This window comes from Nycticebus coucang, chromosome 12 (genome assembly GCF_027406575.1).
Source record: "Nycticebus coucang isolate mNycCou1 chromosome 12, mNycCou1.pri, whole genome shotgun sequence".
Taxonomy (NCBI): domain Eukaryota; kingdom Metazoa; phylum Chordata; class Mammalia; order Primates; family Lorisidae; genus Nycticebus; species Nycticebus coucang.
In genome coordinates, this window is record NC_069791.1 from 886,276 (window position 1) to 905,249 (window position 18,974).

General features: G+C 42.6%; 1 protein-coding gene across 9 annotated transcripts in view; it reads left to right on the forward strand.

The window, feature by feature from the left end:
- GRIP1 (glutamate receptor interacting protein 1) overlaps positions 1-18,974 on the forward strand; it is a 687,322-nt gene that overhangs the window by 533,402 nt on the left and 134,946 nt on the right. For all 9 annotated transcript variants that reach the window (XM_053554787.1, XM_053554785.1, XM_053554786.1 and 6 more), the window contains 2 exons: positions 2,681-2,764; positions 8,114-8,189. In XM_053554787.1, the coding sequence (XP_053410762.1) occupies positions 2,681-2,764; positions 8,114-8,189 (160 nt within the window). The remainder of the gene's footprint in view (positions 1-2,680; positions 2,765-8,113; positions 8,190-18,974) is intronic.

Sequence of the window (18,974 nt, forward strand, 5' to 3'; positions counted from 1 at the left end):
ACATCCCAGTGGCAAAAGCAAACCACATGGGGGAGAGCGGCATAATGAGGTGGGAAAGTCTTCAGCTTCTGCTCTGTCAAGGTGACAGGTAGGGAGGCAGGGAAGCAGTGGGGTCTAACCCCCCGCAGGATATAACTGTACAGAAGCACTCTTAGAGACAAGGGGCAATCGCACAACTAAAATGCTGAGGAGGATTTCCCAATTGTGAGACTGGTCTCTATCTGGCCCCTTGATTCTTTGGTTTAGCCCCAGCATTTGCGGGCACATGTACATGTGTGAGGTGATGAGTAGAATTCACATGTCTGGTACTGAGTGTGAAAACCCAGTCACCAAGAGCCAGTCATGCAAATAAAGACTATAAAGACCAAATCGCCTTCATTAATTATATTAGGATGCAGCCAGCATTCACAATCTTTGTAAGTAACAGAGAACAATAGTACAGATAATCTAAAGCTGTAGGTAATGCCAGGTCTTTATATTGACTTTAGATTTGATTATAAGATTTTGTAGTCAGCAAGATTTAGCTAAAGCAAAATTAAAATTGCAGCACTTTGCATTCCCATAAGCAGACACTCAGCCAACAAGGACAGGTGGTCCAGAATTTGAATTTGGTTATATATAATTGAAAGTTGAGTTAGTGATAAAATGAAGTACTACTTGTAAACCACTCTGCAGAATTCCGGGCACATTAGAGTAGATGCTCGTTAATTATTTATCTCTAAACTCGTCCCTTTCCTCACTTACCAATAAAACAAAACGATTATTTTCTCAACTGATTTCTTCAAGTGCCTCATTGGGTCATGGAAATAGGAAAACATTTGGTATAAATTCAATTGTTTTTCATTTAATTAAAACTGTACCTCAACATTTTCAGCTGTTTATTTGTACTGTTCCTTGTTGGTTAGAATAAGCTGAAATTCCCCAGATAGCAAGAATATGACATTTAATTAAATCAGCAGTATACCAAAACATTTGTTCAGCTGTAGGGTTATGTTGTTTTTCGGCAGATCCAAATTCTTATTACACTTTATGCCCCACCTGGATAGTGGGCAGTTTTATGAATTTAAATGTGTACTTTCTGTAATCAAGTCTATCCATCCTTTGAGGGTTCTGAATTTCTGATGATTAAAAATAATTGTGGCTAGGCACAGTAGCTCATGTCTGTAATCTGGCTGAGGCCAGAAGATCACTTGAGAACAGGAGTTCAAGACCAACCTTAGCAAGAGTGAGACCCCCATCTCTACTAAAAATGGAAAAATTAGCCAGGCACAGTGGCAGGCACCTGAACTCCCAGATACTTGGGAGGTTGAGGCAGGAGGATGGAGGTTGCTATGAGCTGTGATGGTATCACGGCACTCCAGCCAGGGTGACAGAGTGAGACTCTGTCTCAAAATAGTAATGAATAAACATTTTTTAAAATCGTAATTAATGTCTAGTTGGAAATCCTTGCTATTTCTGTAAGTGGCAAGAAAAGTTTTTTAAAGGTGCCTTTGAATGCTGCCTAAGTATTCCTTGTTGATAGTTTTATTTATAAACCCTTCAAGATGTATTGATAATAACAATGTATGAACGGGGTGTCAGATAATTAGATACCACTGTCAAATTCAAAATCCGGGTCTGAAACCATCTACTTCTATACCTGACAAAGTTTTTCTGTCTCCATGATTAAGAACATTCCTATACTCATAATGATAAAATACTAATTTATAGAAATTTTGTGTTTCTAATGCAGAAATAGCGCACTATGCAATCAGAACTGCTCACCAGCCTCTCAAAAGCAGTCTTACAGAATCTGTTAGAGACTATATCTTCATACGAGTCAGACCCTCATGCCTGTGTGTAATGTGCCTGGAGACTGCGGCCTGGCCGTGCAATTTCGTGCAATAAAATAAGAGCAGCAGTTGGGCAAAGAGCACGAACCAGCAAAGCGCAGGGCAGGAACCCGGGACACAAAGATCACGAGCAGGACGTGGCGCAGCTATTAATTAAGATCATTAATTAAATTATTTTCTAAAGAAGTTCAAAGCACAGTAAATATATTCTTTCTTTTACTCCTTTTTTAATCAACGTAAATATGCTGTAGAAGTTTAACTATAGGTTCAAGTGTGCCGTGAGATTGAAAAATACTCATGTAGCAAGGAAATATAAATCAATCTTTGTTTAACAGCTATTTATATATCAGAACATCTATTAGTAACAGCCTAATTATTACTTGCAATCTTGTAACAATACTTTTTATTCCTATGCCAGCTGCAAAAATAAAAATAAATATAGAAATTATTTTATAACTTCCACAGAAAGCATAGTTTTTGCATTTTACAAAGGGAAAGCAATCATATTTATCATATAAATATTGTCTCTCTCTCTCTAGGTAGAGTTTAAATAATATAAATATCACCCTCTATCTAGAAAGTGGCTTCACAGAAGAAAAGGAACCAGTTGTGATTTGGGCTGTACTTGGGCCTCTGAGTCACTTATGCAGATGACTAGCTTATGGTATTTGCAGGCCATTACAATCATTTTTTCTAGTACTTTATTTAAAAGGAAAGTATTTCTTCCTTATTACTCAAAACAAAAATTGTTTACAACAGGGATCTGTGTATTTCATGCAACATTGAGACATTTAGAAATATCATTATTAATTAAAACGTTTATTTCCCTTTTTCTCTCCTATATTCAGCTGTTCAAGGATCAAGTGTCATTTTCCGAACAGTGGAAGTCACGCTACACAAAGAAGGCAACACTTTTGGTTTTGTAATACGAGGTAGGTTGTGGCTGGAAAATAGGAACCATCAGATCCCTTTGGAAATTTGGGGAGTGTAATATTGGGAGTAAGCTAGAAAGTCACTCACAAAATAACCGACATTTCCATTGTGTGAAGTCACCTTTTAACATTCGCACCTGCTCTTCTATAAGTAAATAAAGGATTAAGACTCGAAAGGGAATCCAGATAGCGCAGCTTTCTTTTTAGTTGGTTAACTCAGAGCAAGGAGCCCCTGTGTGTGACCTGGTCCGTTTGCAGCCATCCTGCAAGTCGTCACTGTTGAACACGTCTAATGCCACCTTTTACTCTTTCCTGTACTGACCGAATCAGAAATGGTGATAAGCGTGGCTTGATTTGATTTAAAACACTAGGATTAAGCAACTTCGTTTAAGTTAATTTCTCCTAAACTACATTTTATTACTGTAGCTCTCTAAAAATTGATTGAAAGAAAATCTAACCTCCTGGGCACCTCTGTGCATTAAGCCCAATCCGTCACATCCCAGGACGGCGCTGCTGATCGGGATTTCAGGTGACCCCAACTTCCCTATAAAACCATTGATTCTACAGTGTAGTTCTAGCTTTTATTGTCTTTTTTTTATTAACCATTTCATCCCTTAAAGGCTATGCCTACATTAACAGCTCTCTCAAATTCCTAGTGTGACAATGAGCTACTGTGGGAAGCTATTTAAGCATCAGGAACTTTTTAACTTTTTATATTTTTTAAATTGTTTAACCTGTAGCATTTTGTACTTCATCAGAGTCAAAATTCTATCAAAAGTATTAAAATCAGTTAAAATTAAGCATCTTCATAAACATGCATACACTGAAGCACGCAAGTGATGTGTTCACTTGTACAGACTTTGTTAAGTGACTGAGGTTAAGCATGAGGCTTATTCTGGGCCAACCCTTTGCCAAATCGATCACTCAAGTATTTATTAAGCACATGTCAACATGTAGGACAAGTTTTATGGAATCAGAAGACAAGCCTCCATCTATAGGGAATTACATTCCACTGGATATAAGATGTAAACTGATGGGGTACTCATGTGAGTAGACAGGCTGGAAACTAGGAACTTACGGAGGGGTTCAGACTAGTGGCAATTACATTTTTCTAACCAAGGCCTATTTTTAGGTAGAGCAACAGACTCCAAAATCATTGACCTTAATTATTCCCAAATTTCTCTTTAAAATAACTAGATGAATATAATGAAACGTTACTATATAAGTAACTTTAGGCAGAAGGATGGGTGTTACATGCAGATCTGTTTTTGTAACACAGGTAAGAAAGAGGCATCTGAGCCTACCATTAAAAAGCTGTGACTCTTACCTAAAAGGAAAAAGCTGCCACAAGAAATATTGCTGTTGCTGATGTCATCACTAGTTACTCCATGGGTCATCAATAACAAATCAAATTGCTAATGAAAGAGCTAAACCAGTAGTAACTTATCACTAAGAAATAAAAAGAATAGAAGCAATTGAAATTCACAAGCGCCTCAAGACAACTAATGAAGTAATGTTGACAAAATGCCCTCCCTGCGTAGGCACTCCACACATCTGTGCCTGCCCAGGAGATTCACACGAAGAGGCTGGAACACCACCTGCTGTGTGGGAGGCACTCAGTGAGTGAATAGAACAGTGACCAGGTGAATGTGCCTAGACTTCTGTGGACATCAGACTCAGAATGATACTGACTTTAAAATCTTAGTAATAATGAATCAATTTTAGTTTAGCAGTACCACATTTTTGGAGGCTTTATATAACTTCCATAATAGGTTGGTGGAACATAAAGTTTATGAAATTTTGCATTATTTCTTAATGAGAATCAAATAAAGGATTTGTATTTTTAGAACAGTTTGAATGCCAATTGGAGGGTTTTTCTTCTCAAAAGGTGGCCACTACACATCCTCTAAAAAATCACTGGTTAATCAGAATGAGAAACTTTTGTGGATAAAAAGCAGCGTGGGAGAAAAGACAGTTGGTGTAGATGAGATTCAGCTCAGCTTAGACGGGTGGAGCTCACAAGGAGCCCAGGGAGAAGGGGAGTCGCTGGAGCTCACCAGGACCCCAGGGAGAAGGGGAGTCGCTGGAGCTCACCAGGAGCCCAGGGAGAGGGGGAGTCGCTGGAGCTCACCAGGAGCCCAGGGAGAGGGGGAGTCGCTGGAGCTCACCAGGAGCCCAGGGAGAGGGGGAGTCGCTGGAGCTCACCAGGAGCCCAGGGAGAAGGGGAGACACTAGAGCTCACCAGGAGCCCAGGGAGAAGGGGAGTCGCTGGAGCTCACCAGGAGCCCAGGGAGAAGGGGAGACACTAGAGCTCACCAGGAGCCCAGGGAGAGGGGGAGTCGCTGGAGCTCACCAGGAGCCCAGGGAGAGGGGGAGTCGCTGGAGCTCACCAGGACCCCAGGGAGAAGGGGAGTGGCTGGAGCTCACCAGGACCCCAGGGAGAAGGGGAGTGGCTGGAGCTCACCAGGACCCCAGGGAGAAGGGGAGACGCTGGAGCTCACCAGGACTCCAGGGAGAAGGGGAGTCGCTGGAGCTCACCAGGACCCCAGGGGGAAGGGGAGTGGCTGGAGCTCACCAGGACCCCAGGGAGAAGGGGAGTCGCTGGAGCTCACCAGGACCCCAGGGGGAAGGGGAGTGGCTGGAGCTCACCAGGACCCCAGGGAGAAGGGGAGTCGCTGGAGCTCACCAGGACCCCAGGGGGAAGGGGAGTGGCTGGAGCTCACCAGGACCCCAGGGAGAAGGGGAGTCGCTGGAGCTCACCAGGACCCCAGGGGGAAGGGGAGTGGCTGGAGCTCACCAGGACCCCAGGGAGAAGGGGAGTCACTGGAGCTCACCAGGACCCCAGGGAGAAGGGGAGTGGCTGGAGCTCACCAGGACTCCAGGGAGAAGGGGAGACGCTAGAGCTCACCAGGAGCCCAGGGAGAAGGGGAGTCACTGGAGCTCACCAGGAGCCCAGGGAGGGGGAATCATTGCAGATAGATCCTATTAATTTTATACTGGAAAATTTTTTCTTAACGTGTTACAGTGGAACTTTGATTATAATTAGCTTTTAGCTAATGAATAGCATTATATTCCTAATGCCATAAAGTCATAGGTTCTAAGACCCTGACTTTCCTTTGGAACCTTGCATCCAGTGAAAAACCATGTCTGGCCTAAGTCTTAGAGGGTTAAATTGGACTTAATTTCTTGCTGCTGAGCCAAAGGAGATGGGTTGGGCTACTAGGAAAAGCTCTCTGCCACTAAGTCGCTTCCCATTTTGAACAAGGAAGCCTTCTCTATCTAGTCACTCTCCACTGTGAAACTACCAGCAGATGCTGCCCAATGTTCGGGTTCAGTCTGCACTGGGGTTCTGGCACTGATATTTCCAAAATGCATGTCCATTAATGCCACTGTGTGGCCAGGACTGCAAACATCACTGTCCCTGAGGGGTCTCTGTCTCTCCATGTCACTCCCAACTCCTAGAACCTCAGTGAGTACCACAAGAACTTGGTTCATTACAAATAACGATAAATGCCACCTATCAGGACATGTGGATCTGTCTGCACTTTAACCTGCACTCACTGTCACGTGTTTATATTTGGACCTACACGTCAAACTTACAGACAGCTTTCTTGCTTTCTTAGCTCCCATTTTTTTCTAAATGAATGTCCCGTTAGGGGAGCCGACCTGCCTTCTCATAATCACCTGTAAAAGAGGAGACACTGAATAGCATTCACACAGACGGGGTCAGCATTCGGTGTGACTCATTGTCTCAGTTTTCATTTTTAATTTTTTTCTGGGAAAGTGGGGGATTTCTGATTTTAAGTAAAGAGGAACTTTTAAAGAAACCATCAAACCGAATCAAAGAGTGAAATACTGACATGGGACTCTCACCCGTCAGCCAGATTGAAGGTCACAGGTATTAGACGTGACCACAGAGAAAGTGTTTGCCCCCATCCGGATGGCAAATGCCTTTAATTTTTTTCTTAGGCTAGATTCTTTAAATTGAGCTCTGTACCTGTGCCCGGTTTGGAAAAGATCAGTCTACTGTAGCAGGCAAACACAAAGAAAGGAATAGTTGACAGTAGTTTTCATATTTATCAGACACCAGCAACTAGAGGCCCCTGGATGGGCAGCCAGGATGGACTATGGGGAGGTGAGTTGATCAGGCTCTCTCTGCAGGCCAGCAGGTGCCATGTTATCTTAAGTGACTGTGATTAAGCAACGTGACCTCATTCTAATGCACTGTTAGGCTCTGAGGCTTTCTGCCTGTGCAGACTTTCTAAACTAGCTCACTGGCCGCCAAGCTTTGCTCCCAAGGGCCCATCACAGTTACCTTCCGCTCCCTGTCGGTCTGTCTGAATCCAGTACAAACCTCCCTGGCCTCAACTTCTTGAACTGCAGTGCCGTACAAGGAAATCAGGTCACAAGAAGAATAACAGTTCAGGAAAGTGGGAATGTTCAGCCTTAGGAAAATGAGATTTGGCAGGTGTATAATCTGTTTTCAACTTTCAGAAAAACTTTTTTGTTCGAAGAGAGCACAGACTTTTGTTTTGCTGCTCTAAGTGACAGAGTAAAGACCAGGGGTTGAGCTAAAGGAAGACAGGTGTCAGTTAGACACTAGAACAGACTTTCTAAGACCCCTAGGTGCCCAAATGTGGTGTAATCAGCCCCAAATCTGCAGACTGGTGGGTTCAGTAGGGGCGGAGAGAGCACAGATGAAGGAAGTGCATGAAAGTGAATTAAAAAGAATTTATAATAAATTACCTTCCATCTTGAAGTGTTTGTTTCTAAGAAATCTTGGGGAGAAAACATTTTTTTTTTACAAAAAAGCAATATCCCCATGTAAGTATTACAACTGGCCCAACCCAATCTGCCAAATTTGCCTTAGTTGTTTGAACACCCCAGTTTTAATGAACACTACTTTGGTCACTTGACTTTTCTTGTTTTCTTTTTTTAATACTCAGTTTTTTCCTCTTACTTTTGCTTTGCTTCCCTTAGGTCTGGCTGTAGACCCAGGTGCCTCATCTTGGCTCAGTGCCTGCGCACGCACCTACACTGTGCTCAGCCCAGGGGCCCTACTTGGCTTGTTGTGATCAGATGATCACTTGCCCTGCCAGTTGCTGAGTGTCTGACGTATTCCCTTGTTACAGCCATATATTTATTGAAAGGGGGAGAAATGGTGACTTCAAAAACATAGTCCATGTAAAATGAGTAAGACCTTTCAGGTTATTTAGTATGTACCTCAAGGAAACACTCACTTGTGCCCCACCCATCACCATGGCATTTCTGAGCTGCCATTTTGTAAGTGATTGGTTTTTAATGGCAGGGGTGAATGCGTTTTTGAGCCATCTTCCTCTTCTTTGCCAGGGGGAGCTCACGATGACAGAAACAAATCTCGCCCAGTTGTGATAACGTGTGTCCGTCCCGGAGGGCCTGCCGACAGGTAAAGCTTTGTCTTTCTGTGTCACCATCCGAGATAGAATAAATAGAGTGCAGGACTCTGGCACAGCCATTGATGAATTAGAAACTTCATAGCAAAACGACAGGCATTAAGTAAATGTATTAGAATGTGAAAACTGAAAGACTGTGGGCTGTGGGGACAGAAAAAATGTTTGCCTGCAGACCCGCCCTTACTGCGCGCAGCCTCAGTCAAGTGATTTATTCTGGGCTCAGCTTCCTTCACTGCAGACGTAGGGCAATTCCTGCTGGTACAGGCGCATCACAAGGGCTCTCAGGGTGGCCACCTGGAGACGCAGGGGAGACACTTCAGAAGTGTCCTGTCCACCTGCCTATCTTCCCACCTAGAAAGACGGTGGTGGTGAGATTCTTACCGTGACATCATGCTGTTGAAACTACTGCTGCCTTGCAGTGGTGATGACGTAATCGCTTCATAGCAGATGTGACTTTCAGCGACTTGGAAGGAATCCATCAGTCCCCAGAGTCCTCTCTCTTCCTTGCCAATATGAATCCCTAAAGGACAAGCACCTTGAGCTCCCGTCTTAAACCACATGACCTCCCCAGTAAGCTCACAGCTCTGTGTCTCAGGAGGCGTTTGTCCCTGTATTAGTTTCCTGTAGCAAACGTCATGTCCATAATGATGGAGACACACCTGCAGCTGTTAGGTGCTGGCGAAGGGTGGAGGGAAAACGTTCAGACCAGGACCAACATTGTCATCATTGTTGAGAGAGAGAAAGAACAGTATTAACCACTTTTTTTTTTTTACATATACATTTGTTGATTAGGTTTCCTTTTTTTTGCCTTCACAAAAATTAAAAAGGCTTAAAATTTAATAACAATAATGTTTATGATAAGGACTAGAAACAAAAACCTCGTAAAGAATAAATGAACATAAATACATTCAGAAAAGGAATCAGGAGCAAGATGGCAGCCGAATAACGGTTCCCTGCAACTGGGGACGGTGAACCTAGGGAGATAAGACTCCAGGCATCTCAGGCTGGTGGGATCTGCCTATAATCATCCCTTTGAGGATACAGGGAGTCAGCAAGGGACTTCTGGACCCCAAGAAAAGGACAAAAACAGTGGAAAACTGGCAAGTGGTTGTGTGTGTTCAATCGACCTAATCCCGCCGGCAGCCATAAGTACAAGCAGCAGTGAGACTGCAAACCGGAAAGACCTTACCTGTGAACTGTTTAGGTGTTTTTAGACTTGGCACTCAGTTTAACTGCCTTGGGGAGAGCTTGAGCAGGAGTGCGGAGAACTTTGGGCATTGTCTAGGGCCCCAGACTGAGCTGCTGAGCCGGACGGAGCTAATAGTGTTGGGCTGTGAGCCACAGGGAGCCATTGTGAGAGAACTGCCCTGGCAAGCTCCACCCTCAGGGTCGCAGAGCAAGGATCGGGTGGGAACTAGTAACCCAGTGACTGAGCAGCCTAAAGGCAGGGACTGAGCTGCCTTACAGCCTTAACCCTCAGGGGCAGAGTGAGACCAGTTTTGACACACTGGAGCCTTGGGCTGTTGCCCTGGGTAGAGGGCCGTGGCGTCACATCTCATAGCAACCTCAAACTCCTGGACTTGGCACCACCCAGACTTCCATAAGAGCTGCGCCGTGACCTGCAACCCACGCCTCCGCATGCCCTGACCAGGAACAGAGGGAGCCACACAACACTGCGTCCTCCCTCCTGTACCCTCCTTGCATCCACACTGGCCCGCTCATCTGGCCAGGGACTCCAGTAGCCACGTGCCCTCTGGAGCCCTCCCTGCCTCTGCACAGAGCCCTTCTTCTGGCCAGAGACTGCTGGAGCCTTGGGCACTCTGTGCCAAAGTCACTGGGTTCCAGGCATTACCAGAACCATGTGCACCACCTCCCGCCCTGTTGCTGGATCCAGGTGTGTCACACCTGCAGCTGCTTCCACAACCAGAACTCCCAGCATGGGGCAGCCCCAGAGGAACGACACAGGGTCACTCCCTACAAAGATCCAGCAACAATAGAGTGATCCCGCTGGGGTCTAATCTTGGAGAGACACCTCCCCAACTCTGAGGATGGCCAGAGGCAACGGTGAAAAATAATCGGGAGGCAAAATCAACAGAAAAACTCTGGCAATATGAATAATCAGAGTAGATCAACTCCCCCAAGGATCAATGGGGCAGACACAGCACAAGATCCCATGCACAAACAAATAGCTGAGATGTCAGAAATCGAATTCAGAATCTGGATAACAAATAATAGCAAATTAGAATTCCAAGCAGAAACCCAAAAGATATCTCAAGAATTCAATGAATTCAAACACCAAATGACCAAAGATTTTGACACACTGAGAAAAGAAGTTGCAGCCCTCAAAGATCTGAGAAACACAGTAGAATCCCTAGTAACAGAATGGAGCAAGCAGAAGAAAGGATTTCTAACATTGAAGACAAAGCTTTCAAATGCTCCCAAACTCTCAAAAAAGAAGAGACATGGAGGGCAAAAACAGATCACTCTCTCAGAGAGCTCTGTAATAATTTGAAGAAAACCAATATTCATCTTATAGGGATCCCTGCAAGAGACGAGGTGGCTTCACAAGGCACAGAGTCTCTTCTCCATGAGATTATGAAGGAGAACTTTCCAGACATGCCAAGAGATTCTGAAATTCAGATAGCGGATAGTTTCAGAACTCCAGCACGACTCAACCCAAATAAGACATCCCCCAGACACATCATCATCAATTTCACTAAAGTTAATATGAAGGAGAAAATTCTGAAAGCAGCCAGATGAAAGAAAACTATCACCTACAAGGGCAAGAATATTAGAGTAACTGCAGATCTCTCTGCTGAAACCTTTCAAGCTAGAAGAGGATGGTCATCGAGTTTTAATCTCCTAAAACAAAATAACTTTCAACCCAGGATCCTGTACTCAGCTAAACTGAGTTTCATTTATGACGGAGAAATTAAATACTTAAATGACATTCACATGTTGAAGAAATTTGCCATAACTAAACCAGCTCTCCAGGATATTCTCAGACCTATCCTCCATAAAGACCAGCATAATCCTCCACCACAAAAGTAAACCCACCCAGAAAATTTTGATCAAATTCGAACTTCCACAGTCGCAAAAGGATTAAAAATGTCCACCAGACTCTCGAAAGGCTTGTCAGTATTCTCAATTAATGTGAATGGTTTAAATTCTCCTCTAAAGAGGCACACTTTGGCTGACTGGATACAAAAACTCAAGCCAGATATCTGCTGCATACAAGAATCACATCTTACATTAAAAGACAAATATAGACTCAAGGTGAAGGGATGGTCATCTATACTCCAGGCAAATGGAAAGCAGAAAAAAGCAGGCATTGCAATCCTATTTGCAGACACAATAGGCTTCAAACCAACTGAAATAGGGAAGGATAAGGATGGACACTTCATATTTGTTAAAGGTAATACTCAATATGATGAGATTTCAATGATTAATATTTATGCACCCAACAGGAATGCACCTCAATTTATAAGAGAAACTCTAACAGACATGACCAACTCCATTTCCTCCAATTCCATAGTAGTTGGATATTTTAACAGCCCTTTAGGAGTGCTGGATAGATCCTCCACAAAAAGAAGCTAAGCAAAGAAAAAGAAATTTTAGATTTAAACTTAACCATTCAAAATCTGGACTTAACAGACATCTATAGAACATTCCATCCCAACAAAACTGAATACACATTCTTCTCATCAGCCCAGGGAACATACTCCAAAATCGACCACATCCTAGGCCACAAATCTAACCTCAGCAAATTTAAAAAAATAGAAATTATTCTTTGCATCTTCTCAGACCATCATGGAATAAAAATTGAACTTAATAACAACAGGAACATGCATACCCATACAAAAACGTGGAAGCTAAACAACCTTATGCTGAAGGATAGATGGGTTATAGACAAGATTAAGAAGGAAATCACCAAATTTTTGGAACAAAACAACAATCAAGACACGAATTACCAGAACCTCTGGGATACTGCAAAGGCAGTCCTAAGAGGGAAATTTATAGCACTGCAAGCCTTCCTCAAGAAAACAGAAAGAGAGGAAGTTAATAACTTAATGGGACTTCTCAAGCAACTGAAGAAGGAAGAACACTCCAACCCCAAACCCAGCAGAAAAAAAGAAATAACCAAAATCAGGGCAGAATTAAAAAGAATTATACAACAGATTAATATATCCAAAAGTTGGTTTTTTGAAAAGATCAATAAAATAGATAAACCTTTGGCCAACCTAACCAGGAAAAAAAGAGTAAAATCTCTAATTTCATCAATGAGAAATGGTAACAATGAAATAACAACAGACCCCTCAGAAATTCAAAAAATCCTTAACGAATACTATAAGAAACTCTACTCTCAGAAATATGAAAATCTGAAAGAAATCGACCAATACCTGGAAGTACGCCACCTACCAAGACTTAGCCAGAATGAAGTGGAAATGTTGAACAGGCCTATATCAAGTTCTGAAATAGCATCAACTATACAAAATCTCCCTAAAAAGAAAAGTCCAGGACCAGATGGCTTTACTTCAGAATTCTACCAAACCTTTAAAGAAGAACTAGTACCTATATTACTACACCAAAATATAGAAAATATACAAAAAGAAGGAATATTACCCAACACATTCTACGAAGCAAACATCACCTTGATCCCCAAACCAGAGAAAGACCCAACAAGAAATTATAGACCAATATCACTAATGAATATTGATGCTAAAATACTCAATAAGATCCTAACAAACAGAATTCAACAACACATCAAAAAAATTATACACCATGACCAACTGGGATTTATCCCAGGGTCTCAAGGCTGGTTCAATATACGTAAATCTATAAATGTAATTCAGCACACAAACAAACTAAAAAATAAGGACCATATGATTCTTTCAATTGATGCAGAAAAAGCTTTTGATAATATCCAGCATCCCTTCATGATCAGAACACTTAAGAAAATTGGTATAGAAGGGACATTCCTTAAACTAACAGAGGCGATTTACAGCAAACCCACAGCCAATATCGTATTGAATGGAGTTAAATTGAAATCATTTCCACTTAGATCAGGAACCAGGCAAGGTTGCCCATTGTCTCCATTGCTCTTTAACATTGTAATGGAAGTTTTAGCCATTGCAATTAGGAAAGAAAAGGTGATCAAGGGTATCCACATGGGGTCAGAAGAGATCAAACTTTCACTCTTCACAGATGATATAATTGTGTATCTGGAAAACACTAGGGACTCTACTACAAAACTTTTAGAAGAGATCAAGGAATATAGCAATGTCTCAGGCAACAAAATCAACACCCATAAATCTGTAGCCTTTATATATATATCAACAATAACCAAGCCGCAAAAAAAGTCAAGGACTCTATTCCTTTCACAGTAGTGCCAAAGAAGATGAAATATTTGGGAGTATACCTAACAAAAGACATGAAAGATCTCTACAAAGAGAACTATGAAACTTTAAGAAAAGAAATAGCTGAAGATGTTAACAAATGGAAAAACATACCATACTCATGGCTGGGAAGAATCAACATTGTTAAAATGTCTATACTACCCAAAGCAATATATAATTGTAATGCAATTTCTATTAAAGCTCCATTGTCATATTTTAAAGATCTTGAAAAAATAATACTCCGTTTTATATGGAATCAGAAAAAACCTCAAATAGCCAATACATTACTGAGCAATAAAAACACAGCAGGAGGAATCACGCTGCCAGACCTGAGACTGTACTATAAATCGATAGTGATCAAAACAGCATGGTACTGGCACGAAAACAGAGAAGTAGATGTCTGGAACAGAATAGAGAACCAAGAGATGAATCCAGCTACTTACTGTTATTTGATCTTAGACAAGCCAATTAAAAACATTCAGTGGGGAAAAGATTCCCTATTTAACAAATGGTGCTGGGTAAACTGGCTGGCGACCTGTAGAAGACTGAAACTGGACCCACACCTTTCACCATTAACTAAGATAGACTCTCACTGGATCAAAGATTTAAACTTAAGACATGAAACTATAAAAATACTTGAAGAAAGTGCAGAGAAAACTCTTGAAGGAATCAGCCTGGGTGAATTTTTTATGAGGAGGACTCCCCAGGCAATTGAAGCAGTATCAAAAATACACTACTGGGGGGAGGAGACAAGATGACTGACTGAAGCCAGCTTTCCACAGAGGCTCCCATCCATAAGGAGAGTTAAAGGACAAAAATTCAGCACGTAACCTGGTGGATTTGAGCTGCACTAAGAGAGAAGGTTGTAGAATGCACGTCAACCCTGCTGAGGCGAGCTGCGACCACAAGGATACAAACAAAAGGTACAAAATCCATCACCAAGCGGACGGGAGTCCCCTCCCCCATGAGAATGGCTCAGAATGCCCCACAAACAACCGGTCAGAGTTCAAAGGTCCTCCCACTACACTCCACGGGAGAGACCCTCTAAAAAGTGGACCAACCTCCCCTACCAGGGTGCCATGGCGTCCTCCTGCCAGGCATAAAACTGTATAAACTGTATATAGTCTCTACCTGGAATTCTGAGCTCCCAGTGTTCCCCTTCACTCACACTGGGGTCTGGAGGCCAGTCCCAGTCGGTCGGCTGAGAGGGGACTGCACCGGAGTGGCAGTTCCCTGAGGCACAGTGTGACAGCCGTCTTTTGGTGACATACAACCAGGCATAAAACTGTGTAAAGTTCTGTGTGTTCTCTGCCCGCAACCCTAGGCTCCCAGCACTCCCCGCACTCCCCTCTGCTCTCGCTCCAAGCTCTGGAGGACTGTCCCCCAGGGGTCCAGACTCTTGGGCGACTGCTCAAGGGGTGTAGACAGTGCTGGGCTGCAGCTGGTCAGTGCAGACTCTGGGGTACAGGAGCAGAGAGAGGATGGTTGGCCGGAGGAGAGCTACACCGGAGCGGCCGTTGCCTGAGCCATAAAGCAGCAGCCCTGTTTTGCTAGCAATACGGCTCACTACAGAATATTCTGAAGCCACACCCCCTGTCTCCCTGGGCAACCAGAGACTCTGAGTTTGCCTGAGGCAACTCCAACTTGCGAACCAGGGAAACTCCCAGGGTGGGGCTGACCCAGAGGTCCTCTTTACTAAACCTAAGACGCACCTGGCCCTCAGGGGATCGTCAGCCTATAGACAATACAAGAGCAAAGACAAGCTGATTTGGAGCTCAATTCAGCTTCTCTTCTGCAGGGGAACCGCAGTGTTGTTCTGTTCTGTTCTGTCAGTAACATTAATCAGGGGTGAGACTGGACCTGAGTGAAAATACCTCAACTTTCATCTAGCGCCTGAGGTTGTCAGGCCTCACCTCCTCCTGCTGGAGAGAGGCAGAGCGCAGCGGCCTGGCAGACTTCCTTGTGATTCAGGCAGGTACAAACTCCTGGAGTACCGATTCACTACAGGCAACTGGGTCAACCAACTGCAGGGCTATCAGTGACTGGATGTGAAGTGGTGCACGGTGGGGAAGGAGGCAGCAACCTTCCCAGACTGATTTATAGGCTGGGTGGCTTCTCCTGACTCCACGCGGCACTGGAGCAAGCCACACCAGAGTAGTCACCAGAGCCCTGTGATCCAGTTCCCAGAGACCTCTTAAACTCTCTCACCCGAGACAGGTGCAGACTGAGACAATTGATTTGGACATTTTTGAACTGAACCAATCACCTGAGGACAAATCAGGTGGTGCCCTGGGTGCACGGTGGTAGGAAGGTTTGATTTTTCTTTTCCAATTATTTGCTGGTGGGGGGGGGTGACTTAATTGCTCATATTTCTCCACAGTTGAGACTTCAATCCAAAGTATCTGTTTCACTAGGGTGGAACAGAAACCAGCTGAAAACAAGACAGAACCACTTAGCCCCACCACACCAGACAGGGCCCCAGTTTCTCAGGCCACAACACTGTACAGGCCCTCAACAAAGCCCCAGGGGAAAAAATCAGAGGGAGTAAAACAACCATGGGGCAGAATCAGCGGAAAAACTCTGGTAACATGAATAACCAGAATAGATAAACCCCCCCAAGGAAAGATATGGCAGATGCAATTGAAGATTCCATTCATAAACAACTGGCTGAGATGTCAGAAATCAAATTCAGAATTTGGATTGCAGACAAGATTAACAAAGTGGAATTAGGAATTTGAGGAGAAATTAAAAAGTTGTCTCAAGAATTTAATGAATTTAAAGACAAAACGACCAAAGACTTAGACACACTGAAGCAAGAATTTGCAGCCCTCAAAGATATGCAAAAAAAAAACAGTAGAATCCCTCAGCAACAGAATGGAGCAAGCAGAAGAAAGGATTTCTGACATCGAAGATAAAGCCTTTGAATGCTCCCAAACTCTCAAAGAGGAAGAGAAATGGAGACCAAAAATGGATCACTCTCTCAGGGAGCTCTGGGATAATTCGAAGAAGGCGAATATCCGAATCATAGGAGTTCCAGAAACAGATGAAGTGGCCTCACTGGGCACAGAGGCCCTTCTGCATGAAATTATGAAAGAGAATTTTCCAGACATGCCTAGAGATTCTGAAATTCAGATAGCAGACAGCTTCAGAACCCCAGCACGATTCAACCCCAATAAGACATCCCCCAGGCATATCATAATTAACTTCACTAAAGTTAATATGAAGGAGAAAATCCTCAAAGCTGCCAGGAGAAAGAAAACCATTACCTTCAAAGGGAAGAATATTAGAATGACTGCAGATCTCTCTGCTGAAACTTTTCAAGCCAGAAGAGGGTGCTCACCGACTTTTGATCTCCTAAAGCAAAATAACTTTCAACCCCAGATTTTTGTATCCAGCTAAACTGAGTTTCATTTATGATGGAGAAATTAAATACTTTAATGACATTCATATGTTGAAGAAATTTGCCATAACAAAACCAGCTCTTCGGGATATTCTCAGACCTATCCTCCATAATGACCAATCCTATAGCACAAAACTCACTCAGAAACTTCGGATCAAACTCCAATTTCCACACTGGCGAAAGGATTAAAAATGCCCACTGGACTTTTGAAAACTCGATACCCAAAACTTCACCAGACTTATCAATATTCTCCATTAATGTGAACGGCTTAAACTGTCCTCTAAAGAGGCATAGGTTAGCTGATTGGATATAAAAACTCAGGCCAGATAGTTGTTGCATACAAGAGTCACATCTTAACCTAAAAGACAAATACAGACTCAGGGTGAAAGGATGGTCATCCATATTTCAGGCAAATGGTAATCAGAAAAAAGCAGGTGTTGCAATTTTATTTGCAGATACAATAGGCTTTAAACCAACAAAAGTAAGGAAGGACAAGAATGGTCACTTCATATTTGTTAAGGGTAATACTCAATATGATGAGATCTCAATCATTAATATCTATGCACCCAACCAGAATGCACCTCAATTTATAAGAGAAACTCTAACAGACATGAGCATTATCCTCCAGCTCCATAATCGTCAGAGATTTCAACACTCCTTTGGCAGTGTTGGATCGATCCTCCAACAAAAAGCTGAGCAAAGAAATCTTAGATTTAAACCTAACCATCCAACATTTGGATTTAGCAGACATCTACAGAACATTTCATCCCAACAAAACTGAATACACATTCTTCTGATCAGCCCATGGAACTTACTCCAAAATTGATCACATCTTAGGTCACAAGTCTAACCTCAGTAAATTTGAGGAATAGAAATTATTCCATGCATCTTCTTGGACCACCATGGAATAAAACTTGAGCTGAGTAACAACAGGAATCTGCAAACTCATACAAAAACATGGAAGTTAAATAACCTTATGCTGAATGATAGCTGGATCAGAGATGAGATTAAGAAAGAAATCGCCAATTTTTTGGAACAAAACAACAATGAAGACACGAACTATCAGAACCTCTGGGACACCGCAAAGGCAGTTCTAAGAGGGAAATTTATAGCACTGCAAGCCTTCCTCAAGAGAACGGAAAGAGAGGACGTTAACAACTTACTGGGACATCTCAAGCAACTGGAAAAGGAAGAACATTCCAACCCCAAACCCAGTAGAAGAAAAGAAATAACCAAAATTAGAGCAGAATTAAATGAAATTGAAAACAAAAGAATAATACAACAGATCAATAAATGAAAAAGCTGGTTTTTCGAAAAGGTCAATAACATAGATAAACCTTTGGCCAACCTAATCAGGAAAAAAAGAGTAAAATCTCTAATCTCATCAATCAGAAACAACAAAGACGAAATAACAACAGACTCCTCAGAAATCAAAAAAATCCTTAATGAATATTACAAGAAACTTTATTCTCAGAAATATGAAAATCTGAAGGAAATTGACCAATACTTGGAAGCACGTCACCTTCCAAGACTTATCCAGAATCAAGTGGAAATGTTGAACAGGCCCATATCAAGTTCGGAAATAGCATCAACCATACAAAACCTCCCTAAAAAGAAAAGCCCGGGACCAGATGGTTTCATGTCTGAATTCTACCAAACCTTTAAAGAGGAATTAGTACCTATATTACTCAACCTGTTCCAAAAGGTAGAAAAAGAAGGAAGACTACCCAACACGTTCTATGAAGCAAACATCACCCTGATCCCCAAACCAGGAAAAGACCCAACAAGAAAAGAAAATTATAGACCGATATCACTAATGAATATAGATGCAAAAATATTCAACAAGATCCTAACAAACAGAATCCAGCAACACATCAAACAAATTATACATCATGACCAAGTCGGCTTTATCCCAGGATCTCAAGGCTGGTTCAATATACGTAAATCTATAAATGTAATCCAGCACATAAACAAATTAAAAA